This window comes from Nerophis ophidion, linkage group LG16 (assembly GCF_033978795.1).
Source record: "Nerophis ophidion isolate RoL-2023_Sa linkage group LG16, RoL_Noph_v1.0, whole genome shotgun sequence".
NCBI lineage: Eukaryota > Metazoa > Chordata > Actinopteri > Syngnathiformes > Syngnathidae > Nerophis > Nerophis ophidion.
In genome coordinates, this window is record NC_084626.1 from 6,486,089 (window position 1) to 6,506,213 (window position 20,125).

Genomic DNA, 20,125 nt, shown 5'->3' on the forward strand with positions numbered 1-20,125 from the left:
GTCTAATGATAATGTCAATGAGGGATTTTTAATCACTGCTATGCTGAAATTATAACTAATATTGATACTGTTGTTGATAATAATCATTTTTGTTTCACTACTTTTGGTTTGCTCTGTATCGTGTTTGTTGTGTCTTCTCAATTGTTCTGTTTATTGCAGTTCTGAGTGTCGCTTTGGTTTTGGAATTGGATTGCATTGTTATGGTATTGCTGTGTAGTGGTTTGTTGGATTGATAGAAAAAAAAAAGAGATTTAAAAAAAAAAAGAGAATCGATTCTGAATTGCACAACATATTCGAATCGATTTTTTCCCGCATCCCTAATATATACTATATAGATCATCCAAAAAAAGTCTTACGGTAACCGAACTGAAACAGGGCACATTTTTTGGGGGGTATTTTTCTTATTTAAAAATCAATTACACATTTCCATATAAAAAAAAAATAAAACACACTACAATACAACTAGATAAGGCAGTTCCTGAAGGAATTGCGTGTAAATGCTCCAATCCTGACGTTGAACTGAAATCCTGGAATTTAAAAAAAAAAATTTATGAATATGAAAGTAGTGCACACTATTCCCAAACAGGCGGAATATCATGAAGTTGGAACAATTTGAATCAGATGGAAAATGTGGGGATTGTGGAATTTTGAAGAATGTCCCATTGATTTCAACGGGAATTTCCAAACAATTTGGGAATTTTGGAAAAAGCAGGAATTTTGGGGGGAAATGGTAAAAAAAAAAAAAAAAAAAAAAACTTCAATGGTCTGAATGAGTAAAATGGTTCATATTGGAATTTTTCAAATCGCTCGAGAAATGTGGAAGTAGTAACATGTTGAATGGGGAAATGGAATCACGGAATTCTTGGAATTTTGGGAAAACTGGGACAATTAGTTTTTTTGTCCTAGTTAAGAGGAATGTTTTGACAGTGGAAAAGTTGAAGTGGTTTGATAAATGTGGGAGGAATAGTCGCCAGAAAACAGAGTGAAAATATAGCTTTGGAAAAACAGGAATTCTGGAAAATCCTGGAATTTCTTTTTTTTTTACTTGGAAAAAGTGTTGTTTTTTTCCAGGATGAAGGGGGAATGTTATGAATAGGTTGAAAATAGAGATGTCCGATAATATTTGATTGCCGATATTATCGGCCGATAAATGCTTTAAAATGTAATATCATAATTTATCGGTTTCAAAAAGTAAAATTTGTGACTTTATAAAACGCCGCTGTACGCAGTGGTACATGGACGTAGGAAGAAGTACGTAGTGCCAATAAACCTTAAAGGCACTGCCTTTACGTGCCGGCCCAATCACACAATATCTACGGCTTATCACATACAAGTGAATGTAAGGCATACTTGGCCAACAGCCATACAGGTCACACTGAGGGTGGCCGTATAAACAACTTTAACACTGTTACAAATTTGTGCCACACTGTGAACCCACACCAAACAAGAATGACAAACACATTTCGGGAGAACATCCGCACCGTAAAACAACATAAACACAACAGACGAAATACCCAGAACCCCTTGCAGCACTAACTCTTCCGGGACGCTACAATATACCCCCACCCCCCAGCTCACCTCAACCTCCTCATGCTCTCTAATGGAGAGCAATTTCCAAATTCCAAGCTGCTGTTTTGAGGCATGTTAAAAGAAAAATAAATGCACTTTGTGACTTCAATAATAAATATGGCAGTGCCATGTTGGCATTTTTTTTCCATAACTTGAGTTGATTCATAATTTGGAAAATCTTGTTACATTGTTTAATGCATCCAGATTAACAAAATTGACATAATAATGTGTTAATGCCACGACTGTATATATCGGCATCGGTTGATATCGGAATGGGTAATTAAGAGTTGGACGATATCGGAATATCGGCAAAAAAGCCATTTATCGGACATCTCTTGTTGAAACGCGAGGAAATGGTGGAAGTTTGAAAAATGGCCAATTCATTATAAATGGGGAAAATGTCCCGGAAAACCGTGAATTCTGGGAAATTTGGGAATGTTTGGAATTTGTCCGAATGGGCTGAACAGTTTGAAGTTGGAACAATTTGCATCGGATGAAAAATGTGAACGGGAGAGCACGCCAAAATCTGAAGAAGAAGAATAAGTAGAGGAATAATAATAAATCGATGCATTTTGGTGTAGAAAACAACATGTGTGAATGCTTTACAGCAGTGGTTCTTAACCTTTTTTCAGTGATGTACCCCCTGTGAATTTTTTTTTAATTCAAGTACCCCTTAATCAAAGCAAAGCATTTTTGGTTGAAAAAAAAGATAAAGAAGTAAAATACAGCACTATGTCATCAGTTTCTGATTTATTAAATCGTATAACAGTGCAAAATATTGCTCATTTGTAGTGGTCTTTCTTGAACTATTTGGAAAAAAAGATATAAAAATAACTAAAAACTTGTTGAAAAATAAACAAGTGATTCAATTATAAATCAAGATTTCTACACATAGAAGTAATCATCACCTTAAAGTGCCCTCTTTGGGGATTGTAATAGAGATCCATCTGGATTCATCAACTTAATTCTAAACATTTCTTCACAAAAAAAGAAATCTTTACCTCAAAATGTATGGAACATGTCCACAACAAATCTAGCTGTCAACACTGAATATTGCATTGTTGCATTTATTTTCACAGTTTATGAACTTACATGCATATTTTGTTGAAGTATTATTCAATTATTTATATTTATAAAGGATTTTTGAGTTGTTGCTATTTTTAGAATATTTTAAAAAAATCTCACGTACCCCTTGGCATACCTTCAATTCCCCCCATGGGTACGCGTACCCCCATTTAAGAACCACTGCTTTAGAGCAGTGGTCCCCAACCACCGGGCCGCGGACCGGTACCAGGATGCAGAATATTTTTTTATAATTTTTTTTTTAATTAAAAAAAAATATATAATAATAATATTTTTTTAGTTTTTCTTTATAAAATCAACATAAAAAACACAATATACACTTACAATTAGTGCACCAACCCCCAAAAAAACTCCCTTTTTCATGACAAAAATCTCCCTTTTTCATGACAAAGAAAAAAAAAAAAAAGAACCTCCCCCGCGGGACTAATTATCAAGCATTGACCTGTCCGCAGCTACAAAAAGGTTGGTGACCAGTTTAGAGCAGTGGTCCCCAACCTTTTTGTATCCGCGGACCGGTCAGCGCTTGATAATTTGTCCCGCGGCCTGGTGGGTGGTAATGGGGGGGTCCCTTTTTTTTTTTCTTCTTTGTCATAAAAAAGGGACGTTTTTGTCATGAAAAAGGGAGGTTTTTGTGGTTTTTGCACTAATTGCGAGTGTTTATTGTGTTTTTTATGTTGATTTAATAAAAATAAAACCTTTTTTTTCTTTTTTTTAATTAAAAATTCTCCCGCGGCCCGGTGGTTGGGGGCTATTGGTTTAGAGCATTCACACTATAAATCTGTGTTTTTCAACCTTTTTTGAGCCGAGGCACATTTTTTGTGTTGAAAAAATCCGAAGGCACAACACCAGCAGACATCATTAAAAAAGCGAAACTCAGTTGACCGTAAAAAGTTGTTGTCGCAATTGTTGGATATGACTTTAAAGCATAACCAAGCATGCATCACTATAGCTCTTGTCTCAAAGAAGGTCACCATCTGTCACATCACACCATGACTTATTTGGACTTTTTTGCTGTTTTCCTATGTTTTAATTAGGCTTTTTCTCATTTTTTTGGTATTTTCCTGTAGCAGTTTTCATGTCTTCTTTTGAGTAGTATTTCCCGCATCTACTTTGTTTTAGCAATCAATAATATTTTAGTTGTTTTTATCCTTTGTGGGCACATTGTTGATTGTCATGCCATGTTTGCATGTACAATGTTGACGCTGAGTAGGTCTTTGCTGTCGTCCAGCATTCTGTTTTTGTTTACTTTGCAGCCAGTTCAGTTTTAGTTTCATTCTGCATAGCCTTCTCTAAGTTTCAATTCCTTTTCCTAGGGGCACTCACCTTTTGTTTATTTATGGTTTAAGCTTTAGATACCTTTTTACCTGCATGCTGCCTCCCGCTGTTTCCGACATCTACAAAAGAAATTAGCTACCTGCTGCCACCTACTGATATGGAAAAGTATTACACGGTTACTCTGCCCAGCTCTAGACAGCACTGACACTCAACAACAACACATCATTTGCAGACTATGATTTCTGGTTTGCAAATTTTTTTTTTTAGATAGAATGTACTTTATTGATTCCTTTAGGAGAGTTCCTTCAGGAAAATTAATATTCCAGCAGCTGTGTACAGAGTTGAGATCAATATAAAAAAGTAATGAATAAATAATGGGGGTATAAATGGAAACAAAATAGAAAAATATTACAATAAGAATAAAAATAAAAAGCAACAATGGCTTGTTTGGTGTGGAAAAAAACAATTGAACCTAATAGGTGAAATTAGCTCATCTTCCACGGCACACCAGACTGTATCTCACGGCACACTAGTGTGCCGCAGCACAATGGTTGAAAAACACTGCTATAAATAAGAAGAATTGCTGTTCATCACGTGACCAAGTGGAGCATCTTTTTTGGGGGGCGGGGGTCCATTTTTGAGGAACGCGAGTGAGCGCCAGGTAGCCCGGGAAGATGACCAAACTGCAGTTTTTAAACGTTTTCTTGACCGAGCGACTCATGCTCGCTGCACAGGAGATCTACAAGTCCGTGGAAGACACGGTCTTGGAGTACCAGGAGGAAATCGCCATCAGGGAGCGAGAGAACGACCATCTGAAGCGCAGGCTGCGAGATGCTGGCATTGAAATATGGCCAGGTCAGCTGTACTTTAAACTCACGTCGGAACACCTGACCGTTTATTTCATCCATCAAAAATAAGAAGTTATCTGTGTCTGCTGGTTTGCCAAAGCAGTCAAATATCTAACAGAACGACCAAAAGAAGCACTCTCAGTCAAAGTGAGCGTTAGCCGCTAGTTAGCAGCAACTGTTGTTGTGATGCTGCTAGCTTATTAGCAACCTTTGTTCGTTAGCGTTGTTAGCTTGTAGCACTAATTTATCAACTTTTTACGTCGTCTTCACCGAAGAACATTAAAGCGTAATTTTAAATGCAGACAATTCAGAGCTTGTTCTTTTAGTCTCGTTCTGTGGTAGGCTACAGCATGGATTCTTAACCTTTTTGACTACAGGGCCCAACATTTCCACTACAGAGGAGCTGGGTGATATGGCCTTTTCGTAATACCCTATTTCCTTGAATTGCCGCCGGGGCGCCAATTAATTTAAAACCTCTTGTCACTTGTCAGCATGCGGTAAAAGTAAGCATGCACCAATTATTTTAAAACCTCTTCTCACTCCATCACTTACCAAAGGTATGCAGTAAAGATTTGAGTGTGATGTAAGCTTGGACCTTAAATCCTACTGAATAGCTCTTAATCTTCTTACCTTTATGCGATTTCAAATTACTGGTATTGAAATCAGCCTCCTCCATTTTTGAAATGATGACAGGGGAAGTGTCACTCGCGACAACACAAGTTTGACCAGGCGGTAATACTAAGCATGCGCTAATTATTTTGCGAAGCGAGTTTGACCCGGCAGCAATGTTCCCTCTAAATGTTCATGCTCCCTGAGCATTCATCGGAGCACATGTGAGCAACATTTAACATGCACACTTTGGCCACACCAGCAGCACACTTGTCCCAAAGCTGACTTAATAACAAGTTAAATGTTTTATTTTGATAATCAAATGACAGCAGTCAATTTCCATGACATTTTTTCTAATATAAGTGATTTGGCCCACTTAAATAAATATAACAAATACAATCTTGTTTTCAATGAGCTGTGTGGTATAGTATTTTAGGTTTAGGTGGAGGTCCAGCTTTGGAAATAATTTGTACCCCTTTCAGAGATCCCATTTAGTTCCGCTTAATATATATTTTTGTTAATATTTCTCTAGTCTAGTGACAGCGTTCCATGATTAATATTCATAAAACAAATTAACATTCTTAATAAATGACAGTAGAATAAGCATATCTGTTTGGGGGGTCATAGTGTAACGATCTGGAATTGACACTTTGTGTGGTGTTGGAGTTATCCGACTTTTTGTGTGGCCATAAATGCATCACTGGCGAAGTGCCTTGACTGCGTGCGTTGGAGCAAGTAAGAGATAGAGAATGGCTGCTGTCGATATCAGAGATGACAAAGAGTTGGTTTAAGCCTGTTTTGTACGGCAGACAATGACCAGTTTTGCGAGATAGAAGTTTTTTTTTACTATGTTTCTGTTCTGGTTATGGCCGACAAACTGTTTTGTGCGATGAATGGAATTCCTGCCCTCTTTAAAGCGTCTCTTCAGACTTAATAATTTAACACTGTTGACGAATATTGTTTTCTCTATGTTGAAGAAGTTAATTTAGCCTACTGACGTGTGTTTATAAATGGTTGATTTATATAGGCTAGTAAGGTAAAGTGTTGTACCTGACAAGTTTTGGCTACCTTGCTTCTGCAGCCTTCATCAGAGGTGTCACGTGATGTTAGCGTGACGTCTGTGATGTGTTATGTCACGTGACACCTCTGATGAAGGTTGCAGAAGCAAGGTAGCCGAAACTTGTCAGGTACACCACTTTACCTTTCTAGCCTATATAAATCAACAATTTATAAATATTTTTTTCTCTCTTGTGGCAGCTTGCCCGTCACCTGTTACTCACAGTTCCATTGCAAAATCATACAGAACAAATTATCTGTTTACTTTGTTTATAGTTCAGATGGGATTTGACTTTGTGTGCAGCATAGATTTGCTGTGCACAGAGGGCATGTGAGCAATGCGCAATTGCGCAGGCGCGCACCTTAGAGGGAACGTTGCTTGTCAGTAATACAAGGCAGGCGCATACTATATGCCCCACGGCAATTCAGGGAAATACGATATTTTTAGGCCATGTCACGATACACGATATATATCTCGATATATTGCCTTAGCCTTGAATGAACACTTGATACATATAAATACAACAGTATGAGGATTCCATCTGTCTACATTAAAACATTATTGTTTATACTTCATTAATATATGCTCATTTTAAACTTTAATGCAGAGAGGGAAATCACAACTAAGGCAGTTAACGCTTAACTGTTAATCTTGTCTCATTTGTTTTCCTTGTCTTCAGTACTGTATCACGATAGAAGTGTTTTATATCGGTCGGTATCGAAAATTATTGATATTTTTTATTACTTATCAAAATAAGGACCAGGTGAAAAGTATCGTAAATGTAACCACTTTTTTTCAAATGTAACCTTCCTCGGGTATCAAAACAGACATGGACATTCAAACTATGTAAACACAATTCTAAAATCACATTGAACATTTAACAATAAACTCTTCAAATTAAGGTTAAAAAGAAAGGAATATGTAAGAAATGTTGGATCAAGTGACCCGCTCGACATCCATTGCTTTCCTCCTCTCTAAGGTTTTCATAATCATTATTGTCACAGACGTCCCACTGGATCATTATTGTCACCGATGTCCCGCTGGGTGTGAGTTTTCCTTGCCCTTATGTGGGCCTACCGAGGATGTCGTGGTGGTTTGTGCAGCCCTTTGAGACACTAGTGATTTAGGGCTATATAAGTAAACATTGATTGATTGATTGAAGTGTAACATAATAGTGGAACGTGTGAAAATTTAAACATAAGAAACCTGGGAAGAACTACTTTTTGCAGGTTTAGATCCAGGAACTTCAAAGTCTATGTAACATTGCCTTTGATTGATTGACTGATTGAAACTTCTATTAGTAGATTGCACAGTAAAGAACATATTCCGTACAATTGACCACTAAATGGTAACACCCGAATACATTTTTCAACTTGTTTAAGTCGGGGTCCACGTTAATCAATTCATGGTACAAATATATACAGTACTATCAGCTTTATTCTTATTTAAGTATGGAAATGCATTACCAGTATGCAGTAAATATTATTTAGATATTATTGGACCAAATTACTAGTATTTTAAAGTCGCACATTTATATAAATAACATAGATAACAAAATATAACAGTCATGCACTTTAGTTCCTACCTGTTGTTTCCATGTACCCAAATAGGTATTGAATAAGTAAAATTCAATAAACTGCTTCCCTGTGTAAGTAACTTTTCCTGTTTTATCGACCATTTCTTGGCTCTGTGCAGCACTCATTTTTACTTTCTCTTCTCACACCATGCAGAGAATCAACAGGGAAGACAGCAAGATGGCGCAACCAAATCTCATACTGTTACGTGACTGGCTGTTAGCGTGTCCTTCCCATTGCTCACTAATCACTTCCGTTTCGCTCCGTTAACCAGGGAGTGAGTGCCTTTGTTCATGCAATCAACCTGATTTCCGATTTGATTTCTTCCAACCAAAAAAGATATATTTATCAAATCTGTTATCGAATGCATTTTTTTAATTGATATCGATTACGTGTCTTTCGTGATATATATTGGTATCGTCTTATCGACCCACTCCTAACACATGGGGCCTAAAACCACCCAAAATCCCCCAAAAATCCCCCCAAAATCGGTGTTGGACAAATGTAGGTTTGCACCTATCAATAATTATTGTATTGTCTACATTTGGATTTCTTTTGCTCATTAAACGATTAATTAAAGCAACAAATTACAAATAGAATTTTTTTTTCTAATCGATAAACCCTGCAACAATTTAGATTTTTATTACTGTAAAAATGCCTGTTAAAAAAAAACCTGGGTGAAAATGTATAATTCAAAAACTTCAAAACCAAGCAAGGCCCCAAGCTGTTACAATTTATTACCTCCAGTATGTACAGTCCACAACAAAATGAACTGGCCCATTCTGAAAAGCATTTTTTTCCCACCAATAACAGCCTGTTAACTTTTGCTTTCAGTTAGTTATAAGCCATTCTTTTAGAAAAACAAAGATAAAGCAAAACATCAAGCAAGTTTATTTAGTGAGCACAATTCGCGCACAAAGCAATTCAAAGTGCTTCATAGGAAAAAGACAAGAAGGCAAAATAAAAATAAAATAATCATAATTAAAATTATCAAAAAACAGTTATGATCCAAAATAAAATCAGAGGTAAATACAGTACTTTCAGTTGTCATATGCATCATTAAATAAGTATTTTAAGCCTGGATTTGAACATTGCCAACAATGAAGCCTTTCTCACATCTTCAGGAAGTCTACTCAGATTTTAAAAGCATAAAACTGAAATGCAGCCTCACCATGTTTGGTCCTGACTCTGGAAACCAGCAGGAGACCACGGTCTGAGGTTCTCAGAGCCCGAGATGGTTCATATGATTCTAACATGTCAGGAATGTACTTTGGCACAAGACCGGGAAAAGACGATAGTTTGAGTTTGAGTTTTATTTCAAACATGATACATCACAATTTCCAGTTTCTCTTTTCAACATGTTCAAAAAGGAGTAGGAAAAAGCAGAGCTTATTTAATGCTACCCCTTTTCTTTTACTTAACAGTTGCTAAAACTTTTGTTCACTTCCTGTTGTCAATTTTTTTCACGATATACTCCATAACTAATCACAATTAAAATAAATAAATAAATAATAATCGGTGAAGTAAGTAATATTTCAAATGATGAGATAGTAAGATTATTTGAGGATAAATGAATGGATAGATGAAATACATTCAGAATGTTAATCATTGTTCTCCTTCTTTGTACTTTGTAAACACTTTAAGTTTGAAGAGTTTCTGGAAGTGGATCATATTAGTACATTGTTTGATTGCTTTGCTTAATCCATTCCATAATTTAATTCCACATACAGTTATACCGAAGGTCTTAAGTGTGGTTGTACGTGCATACAAATGTTTTAAATCAGTGGTCCCCAACGTTTTTGTAGCTGCGGTCAACGCTTGAAAATTTGTCCCACAGACCGGTAGGGGGAAGGGGGGTAGGGGGGTGTTTTTTACGGACTGTATCCCTGCTGACTGTATTGATCTATATTGATATATAATGTATATATTGTGTTTTTTATTTTTATTTAATAATTTAAAAAAAATAAGTTTTTTTTTCTTTTGTTGTGCGGTCCGCAGACCTGTGGTTGGGGACCACTGTTTTAAATGACATTTTTCTCTAAGATTATATTTCTCCTCTTTTTTTTTGAGAATTGTTGTATATTCTTGGGTAACAGGTTATAGTTTGCTTTGTGTATAATTTTAGCTGTATGCAAATTCACTATGTCGTGGAATTTCAGTATCTTTGATTCAATAAATAAAGGATTTGTATGTTCTCTATATCCAACATTATAAATTATTGTAACTGATGTTTTTTGTAACACCGTTAGTGAATGAAGTGTACTTTTGTAATTATTTCTACACAGTAACTCAGATATGGTAACACTAGCGAGCAGTAGAGAATAGGTAGTGATTTTTGGTGTGGAACATCTAGACTTGTACACAAGCAGAGCTGTTTTAAAGTCTATTCTCTGAGCGACAGGAGAAAAGTGGAGTGACCTGAGCGCTGGACTAATATGGTCGTATTTCCTGGTTCTAGTCAGGACTTGAGCAGCAGAATTCTGGATGTACTGCAGCTAGTTTAGCGAGCCCAGTGAGAAGGCCATTACTGTAGTCAAACCTGCTGTAGACAAAGGCATGCATTAGTCTTTCTAGTCTGTCAGTTTAATTTTTTATATGTGCTGACCTGAAGTGGAAAGTTAGGTTGTAAATTCAAATTGTGCGACTTAGTGTTCATTTGTACAAACCCCGTTTCCATATAAGTTCGGAAATTGCGTTAGATGTAAATATAAATGGAATACAATGATTTGCAAATCCCTTTCAACCCATATTCAGTTTAATGCACTACAAAGACAAGATATTTGATGTTCAAACTCATAAACTTTATTTTTTTTTGCAAAAATAATTAACTTAGAACTTCATGGCTGCAACACGTGCCAAAGTAGTTGGGAAAGGGCATGTTCACCACTGTATTACATCACCTTTTCTTTTAACAAAACTCAATAAATGTTTGGGAACTGAGGAAAGTATTTGTTGAAGTTTGAAAGTGGAATTCTTTCCCATTCTTGTTTTATGTAGAGTTTCGGTCGTTCAACAGTCCGGGGTCTCCGCTGTTGTATTTTACGCTACATAATGCGCCACACATTTATGAAGGGAGACAGGTCGGGACTGCAGGCGGGCCAGTTTAGTACCCGCACTCTTTTAGTACAAAGCCACACACTCAAATTCCAAGCCACACGTAGCTTGGCATTTTCTTGCTGAAATAAGCAGGGGCGTCCATGATAACGTTGCTTAAACGGCAGCATATGTTGCTCCAAAACCTGTATGTACCTTTCAGCATTAATGGGTCCTTCACAGATGGGTAAGTTACCCATGCCTTGGCCACTAATACAGCCCCATACCATCACACATGCTGGCTTTTCATCTTTGCGCCTGGAACAATCCGGATGGTTCTTTTCCTCTTTGATCCGGTGGACACAATGTCCACAGTTTCCCCCCAAAAATTGAAATGTGGACTCGTCAGACCACAGAACACTTCCACTTTGCATCAGTCCATCTTAGATGAGCTTAGGCCCAGCGAAGCTGGTGGCGTTTCTGAGTGTTGTTGATAAATGGCTTTTGCTTTGCATAGTAGAGCTTTAACCTGCACTTACAGATGTAGTGACAAACTGTATTTAGTGACAGTGGTTTTCTGAAGTGTTCCTGAGCCCATGTGGTGATATCCTTTAGAGATTGATGTCGGTTTTTGATACAGTGCCGTCTGAGGAATTGAAGGTCACGGTCATTCAATGTTGGTTTCCGGCCAAGCCGCTTACGTGGAGAGATTTCTCCAGATTCCTTGAACCTTTTGATGATATTATTGACCGTAGATGTTGAAATCCCTACATTTCTTGCAATTGCACTTTGAGAAATGTTGTTCTTAAACTGTTTGACTATTTGCTTACGCAGTTGTGGACAAAGGGGTGTACCTCGCCCCGTCCTTTCTTGTGAAAGACTGACCAATTTTTGGGAAGCGGATTTTATACCCAATCATGGCACCCACCGGTTCCCAATTACCCTGCACACCTGTGGGATGTTCCAAAAGAAGTGTTTGATGAGCATTCCTCAACTTTATCAGTATTTATTGCCACCTTTCCCAACTTCTTTGTCACGTGTTGCTGGCATAAATTTCTAAAGTTAATGATTTTTTGCAAAAAAAAAAAAAAATTGTTTATCAGTTTGAACATCAAATATGTTGTCTTTGTAGCATATTCAACTGAATATGGGTTGAAAATGATTTGCTAATCATTGTATTCCGTTTATATTTACATCCAACACAATTTCTCAATTCATATGGACACGGGTTTTGTATGAAGCACACTAGATTTGTGTTTGTGTGCACGAAAAGTCATTAGCCCATTCTCAAATCTACACATTCAACGGTGAATACTTTGCTCAACACGGGCGTCTGGTTTCATCCTCAGACCGTCCATCAATGGCGCTGCTCGCAGAGCAGGATGGCGAGCATCCTCGGCGTGAGTGGAGTCCCAGCATGGGGCACGAAGAGCGCATCCCGATCCACATCAAGGACAAGCGAGATCTGCGGACCAACCAAGTGGACGAGCGGCTCCGCGGCCACGGTTCCTGCAGTGCGTCAGAAAACATGTTCTCCCCCCAGCATGTCGCTAACGAGTACACGCAGGACGGCCCTCACGCGTCCAACCACCCCCAGAGTCAAGGCGCGGAGAACAGGGGGCGGGATCCGAACTCTCGCGGCCCCGCCAGACACGTGAAGGCGGAGACTGGAGGTATTCACAGGGGCCCCACGTCCTCTAATATCCCCCAGCCCCTTGCGCCAGTCAACCCCAATTGCTCAAATGAGAACATTGACATAATCGGGGTGGAGAATGGGGGGCAGATGGTGGGCGCGAAGGCCAACGGATCCGTGGTAAACCGAGGACAGGCGTCTCACATGCGCAACCAAGCAGACTGCCCCCATCAGAAATCCCCCCCGCAAGACCACATATCGTCCTTCTGCTGCAAGGTATGCGGGGAAGCGTTTAGTCACGTGGGACACCTACACGTGCACGTGCAGGTGCACACGCGGGAGAAACCTTACCGCTGCGGCGTCTGTGGGAAGTGCTGCAGCTCCTCCGGCCGACTCCAGGAGCACCAGCGGAGCCACACGGGGGAAAAACCCTTCAGGTGCCAGATCTGTGGGAAAGGCTTCACCCAGATGGCGCACCTCAAAGTACACATGAGGATCCACACGGGGGAGAAGCCGTACAGCTGCCCGGTGTGCGGCAAGTGCTTCAGCCGCTCCGACAAAATCAAAAGGCATCTCCAGACGCACACGCGCGAGGGGTCCTACTTCTCGGGGCAGTGACGCTGCAGTGTGTCGGTGAATCATATTCATAAGGAAAACTTTCAAACAAAACAAATGCCATTTTAAACAAGCTTCTTTCTTCTCCCAAAACCTGGAAGTCTGAAATTGTAACTGTTACAGTGGAGAGTACTGTTGGTTTGTGACTGTAGTGTCTGATGGAGTGCACTACTTGGCTGCCCCCAGCAGAGGCACTGTTGAGTCCCTCTCAACCAGTTTGCTGTCCAAAGAAGAAGACATTGTCATATAATGTATTCCAACGGTTCTTAACCTTTTTGACCTCGGGGCCCAACTTTTTCACTATACCCACGCAAATATTAACACTGAATTAGTAATCTTACTCTGGTTTTTATCATATTCAATAATTATATCTGACCTACTCACAATTCTAAACACCTTATGGCCTCAATGCATACTTTAGGGAAAACATGCCTGCCATAACCTTCATAGTTTGTTTTATTAATAACTGCACATCATCAACATTGAAATTGCACCTTTAAAATTCCGTGCAATCCATGCGGTTTAAATTGTATTCTTTTTTAGTACTTACACTCATTGAACCATTAATGGAAGCAACGGAATATTAAACAAAACGTTTTTCTTTCAAATGAATGTATAGCCCTATTGTCATAGCAAAGGTCTGCGTGGGAAATGACAAAGATGCCGTCTTCTCCAGATCTCAGACTGGTTGAGACCAGAGCCGTGTAGAGGGCGAGTACGGGGTTGGTGTCCAACATGGCGCACTGTAGTTACGTGAGGGGCTTTTGACCAATCATAGAAAGTATAGGCAAACTATACTTTCTATGATTAGCTGATGGTTGCATTCTTGACATAGGTGCTCATGACCTGGGCCTGCAGTTGTAAATATACCAAGTCAGTATTTGACCATTTAATGTCTAGACCAGAGGTAGGGAACCTATGGCTCTCAAGCCAGATGTGGCTCTTTTGATGATTGCATCTGGCTCTCAGATAAATCTTAGCTGACGTTGCTTAACACGAGAAGTAACGAATAATTCCGCTGGTTATCACAGTGTTAAAAAATAACGTTCAAAATATCAAACATTCTCATGCATTTTAATCCATCCATCCGTTCCTACCGCACCTGTTGAAGAAGTCGCATTAATGGTCAAAAGTATTTTATTTATTATTGGTTAGCTTCAGAATAACAATGTTATTAAAAAGAAGAAGACATTGACGCATTTAGTTGTTGTAATCCGGGAAAGTCCAAATGAAAGAGGAGACGTAGAATTCTCTTGTCAGAGCGCGGGACGACACTGTACAAGGGTACAGGTCTACGGGTTTCTCCTCATTGAGCTAAATTGAATCCAGTCTCTGTTTAATTCCTTTCTTCTTGTCTGGTTAATAGATGTCATCAGTGTTTGAACCTGACAGTTGTATTCAGTGTTAAAAATATTATATGGCTCTTACGGAAATACATTTTAAAACATTTGGCCTTCATGGCGCTCTCAGTCAAAAAGGTTCCCAACCACTGCTGTAGACCATGTCAGTTTGCACTTTAAAGGCCTACTGAAATGAGAATTTCTTATTTAAACGGGGATAGCAGGACCATTCTCTGTGTCATACTTGATCATTTTGCGATATTGCCATATTTTTGCTGAAAGGATTTAGTAGAGAACATCCACGATAAAGTTCGCAACTGTCGGTGGTAAGAGAAAAGCCCTGCCTCTACCGGAAGTTGCAGACGATGACGTCGCAAGTGTGGGGGCTCCTCACATATTCACATTGTTTTTAATGGGAGCCTCCAACAAAAAGAGCATTTCGGACCGAGAAAACGACAATTTCCTCATTAATTTGAGCGAGGATGAAAGATTCGTGTTTGAGGATATTGATAACGACGGACTAGAAAAAAAAAAAAAAAACTAAACGTGATTGCATTGGGACGGATTCCGATTTTTCTAACACATTTACTAGGATAATTCTGGGAAATCCCTTATCTTTCTGTTGTGTTGCTATTGTTTTAGTGAGTTTAATATTACCTGATAGTCGGAGGGGTGTGTCCACGGGTGTGTTGACGCCAATGTCTCAGGGAAGTTGACGGCAGCTTCATGGACGGTCCAAACTTAGCTTTTCTCCGGAAAGAAGCGACTTTTTAACCACAATTTTCTCACCGAAACCTGCTGGTTGACAATTGGTCTGGATTCATGTTCGCTTGACCGCGCTCTGATCCATAGTAAATTTTCTAGTATAGACCGTATGGTTACAAACCATAACTATTGTTAATGTTAGTTTATTATTATCATTTTATGTACATTTATTTTTCATCAGTAGTATATTTATAATTAGTCGGACCCAAGTTTAAGATTTATGCGTTAAATAAATAATCTTTGTGATTAACACATGCTTTAAAATCATTTGGCAAGGTTGTAAACTGTAAGCAGGGTAGGTAGAACTGTTTAAAACAATTAAAATCAACAGTGAAAATATTTGAGTGGGCCCCTTGTGTAGTGGGAAAAATTGGGCCCCAAGGTCAAAAAGGTTGAGAACTCCCTTTTCTAAATAACTGGTCAAAAGCCCCTTATGTGACTTGAGAGCTTCCAAGAGGACACCAGCTCTTAAAACCCAGTATTATAAATGGTTTCTATACGCCACTCCGGTTGAGACTGAAACAACAGCACCTGCGCTGGTTGCAGCAAGTAACACACTCTATTTTGCGACAAAACTCCAATGAAAAATCTTTTCTCCTCAATTTGTCAAATGATCAGCAAACTCTGATTTATACTAAGACTGCTTTGTGTTACCACAGCCACACCGGTGTTACAACTTTGCATCCATTTAGAAGTCTTCCCACAGGAAATTGGATAACAATTTTGGATTGATTGCAAGCTAAATACTGCCGCTTTTTGTAATCTGATGAATAATGAAGAGTATTATTATGACGAACCACTCCACTCTTGTGAAATAATGAGATACTGTAACATGCCTGGGCAATTATTTTGACTCTGGGGCCACATTTAGAGAAAAAAATGTGTCTGCGGGCCGGTATATCTATTTTTAGGAACACTAATACAAAACCTCACAATAATGTCTGATTAAATGCTGAAAGCATTAGGACAGACCGCCTTAAAAATGTTTACATTTTTCTATGAACGATAAAACACTGAACATTGACAAAATATGAATGTCACGCCCGCTTTTGATCGATATATTTTACAATCAAGTGAAACGCAACAAAAATGCAACAAACAGTGAAATATGAACGCAAAGGGTACAAAATAAACCCACCTACAATCTGATATATCTGATATTTGCTGAATTCCCCCCCAGGGATCAATAAAGTACTTTCTATTCTATTATATTCTATACAGTATATCACTAAGCTTTAGAACTTTGTTGTGAAAATCTCCTTCCGCGTCTGTGGAAACGCTTCCCGCCCACTGCTTGCTGCCTCGGCTGAGCTGCTGTGACGTATATGGCTTAGTAACTAATTAGATGACCATAGTAACTAATTAGATGACCATAGTAACTAATTAGATGACCATAGTAACTGGTATATCATCCATAAGCGCAGATTCCAACCATTGAAATACTTTGTATAGTTGAAGACTTACGGTCATTAGAAAACATCCCTGCACATCACAATGGCACCTACACTTTCCATCTTAAAGATAAAAAAAAATTATTTGGGAATGTCCCCGGGGCCTTAATTTGCCCAGGTCTGCTCTGTAAGATACCACTTATAGTTATGTCTTGGTCATACCTTTACCTGTCCTTTTTATTATGACATGCACTCTATCGTAGGACCACTATTAGGGCCTTTATGTTTACACCCCACACATTTCGATACATGATTGACACCTGTATCTCAAATTAGCTGATGGTTGCATTCTTGACATAGGTGCTCATGACCTGGGCCTGCAGTTGTAAATATACCAAGTCAGCATTTGACCATTTAATGTCTAGACCAGAGGTAGGGAACCTATGGCTCTCGAGCCAGATGTGGCTCTTTTGATGATTGCATCTGGCTCTCAGATAAATCTTAGCTGACGTTGCTTAACACGATAAGTAACGAATAATTCCGCTGGTCATCACAGTGTTAAAAAATAACGTTCAAAATATCAAACATTCTCATGCATTTTAATCCATCCATCCGTTCCTACCGCACCTGTTGAAGAAGTCGCATTAATGGTCAAAAGTATTTTATTTATTATTGGTTAGCTTCAGAATAACAATGTTATCAAAAAGAAGAAGAAATTGACGCATTTAGTTGTTGTAATCCGGGAAAGTCCAAATGAAAGAGGAGACGTAGAATTCTCTTGTCAGAGCGCGGGACGACACTGTACAAGGGTACAGGTCTACGGGTTTCACCTCATTGAGCTAAATTGAATCCAGTCTCTGTTTAATTCCTTTCTTCTTGTCTGGTTAATAGATGTCATCAGTGTTTGAACCTGACAGTTGTATTCAGTGTTAAAAATATTATATGGCTCTTACGGAAATACATTTTAAAACATTTGGCCTTCATGGCGCTCTCAGCCAAAAAGGTTCCCAACCCCTGCTGTAGACCATGTCAGTTTGCACTTTAAAGGCCTACTGAAATGAGAATTTCTTATTTAAACGGGGATAGCAGGACCATTCTATGTGTCATACTTGATCATTTTGCGATATTGCCATATTTTTGCTGAAAGGATTTAGTAGAGAACATCCACGATAAAGTTCGCAACTGTCGGTGGTAAGAGAAAAGCCCTGCCTCTACCGGAAGTTGCAGACGATGACGTCGCAAGTGTGGGAGCTCCTCACATATTCACATTGTTTTTAATGGGAGCCTCCAACAAAAAGAGCTATTCGGACCGAGAAAACGACAATTTCCTCATTAATTTGAGCGAGGATGAAAGATTCGTGTTTGAGGATATTGATAACGACGGACTAGAAAAAAAACAAAAAAACTAAACGTGATTGCATTGGGACGGATTCCGATTTTTCTAACACATTTACTAGGATAATTCTGGGAAATCCCTTATCTTTCAGTTGTGTTGCTATTGTTTTAGTGAGTTTAATATTACCTGATAGTCGGAGGGGTGTGTCCACGGGTGTGTTGACGCCAATGTCTCAGGGAAGTTGACGGCAGCTTCATGGACGGTCCAAACTTAGCTTTTCTCCGGAAAGAAGCGACTTTTTAACCACAATTTTCTCACCGAAACCTGCTGGTTGACAATTGGTCTGGATTCATGTTCGCTTGACCGCGCTCTGATCCATAGTAAATTTTCACCTCCGGGAATTTTAAACAACGAATCACAGTGTGTTTGTGTGGCTAAAGGCTAAAACTTCCCAAGTCCATCTTTCTGCTCTGACTTCTCAAATATGAATTTAACAAATTGCAAAAGATTCATCAACACAGATCTCTAAAATACTGTGTAATTATGCCGTTAAAGCAGACGACTTTTAGCTGTGTGTGCGTAGCGCTCATACTTCCTAAAAACGCGTGACGTCTTGCGTACACGTCATCATTACACAACGTTTCCAAGACGAAAGTCCCGGGAAATTTAAAATTGTAATTTAGTAAGCTAAAAAAGCCGTATTTGCATGTTAATATTTCATCATTGATATATAAACTATCAGACAGTGTGGTGGGTAGTAGTGGGTTTCAGTAGGCCTTTAAAATACAAACAAAACACGTGAATCATGTCTTGAGAGTGTTTCAGCCCAGATATTCATTTTGATGACTTTAGTTGGAAACCACACACTTGGTAATTGGACTACTGTCCGATAAAATAAGAGTAACCCTATTGTCGTACAACATTCACAAACATGTACTTCTTTGTAAATATGGTTGGGTCATGCAAGCAGTGTGTTGCACAATAAAACACGGAAACAGTATATTTCGCAACACAATGTTTTCAGGACATTATTTCGTAGTAATCAATATGAGAGCATTTTGTGTCACAATGATGATTGCAAAATGTTCCACGTCCTTAGTCTGACTTCTTCACTGCACTTTTGTTTCTTGGTTGTGCACAAGTGTGTGATCATTGCATATTAAATGTAATGTTTTTAATGAAGTAGTTAGTGAGTAGTTATGACGTTACAAAATGTAGCGATGGTAGTTAACTGCATGTGCATTGTTGCACCTTGAGACGTGACAACATCTAAGTCATGTTTCCAAATTTATGAATTGGTATCTGCAATGACAAGCTTTCACCATCAGGTGGAGTACTTTTCATTTCAATGAGGGAGCTCAGTCAAACTGATCATTTGTATTACTTTGTTTGCCCTTTGACTTGAAACATTACATATTCATGAATTTATAAGTGAAAGCTGTTCAAAATAATTATAGTTGATCATTTTATTGTCGCCCTTAATCCGGTCAACCTTTTTGACCATGGACCCAAGTTTTTTTTACTACAAAGGGCAATTAATTTTACCTTTGCTTTTAATGGTCTTCAAAAATGATATCTAACCTACTTAATGTTTACAACATTTTCAAATTAAATGAGTTAATCACAAAGATTAGTATTTGTTTAACACAAAGGTCAGGCTTATCAGAAAAAATAAGTACTGACCAAATAAACGGCAAGGGACTCATGAATAACTGGCAAAATAATGAGTATGTTTCCCAACTAAACTGTCAATAAAATTTAAGTTCAAATAAAAATGCAAGCTTCACCACTGTAGTCTTATTTTTTGCCCTTCGGATTCATTTCTATGAATTTAGCTCCAGACTTCTTCTGTTTGTTTGAGACTGTCATTACTGCCACGTGTGGTGAAAAAGTGTATTACAACTGAGTACCACTGCTTTGTGGGTACGGTAACTATTCAGATCTCTTTTTAAATTGTTTACTCTTTGTTTAATTGCAGCCATTTGCTAAAATCAAAA

At 38.5% G+C, this 20,125-nt stretch overlaps 1 protein-coding gene across 2 annotated transcripts; it reads left to right on the plus strand.

The window, feature by feature from the left end:
* The first annotated feature begins 4,373 nt into the window (after positions 1 to 4,373).
* LOC133570029 (zinc finger protein 45-like) lies at positions 4,374 to 19,914 on the plus strand. 2 transcript variants are annotated; one of them, XM_061922654.1, is made up of 3 exons: positions 4,374 to 4,588; positions 4,662 to 4,782; positions 12,398 to 19,914. In XM_061922654.1, the coding sequence occupies exon 3, from the start codon at positions 12,409 to 12,411 to the stop codon at positions 13,297 to 13,299; it is 891 nt and encodes a 296-aa protein (XP_061778638.1). In that variant the 5' UTR covers positions 4,374 to 4,588; positions 4,662 to 4,782; positions 12,398 to 12,408; the 3' UTR covers positions 13,300 to 19,914. The 2 variants fall into 2 exon arrangements, with proteins under 2 accessions (XP_061778638.1, XP_061778637.1); XM_061922653.1 differs by having other exon boundaries at positions 4,385 to 4,782.
* Positions 19,915 to 20,125: the final 211 nt, after the last annotated feature.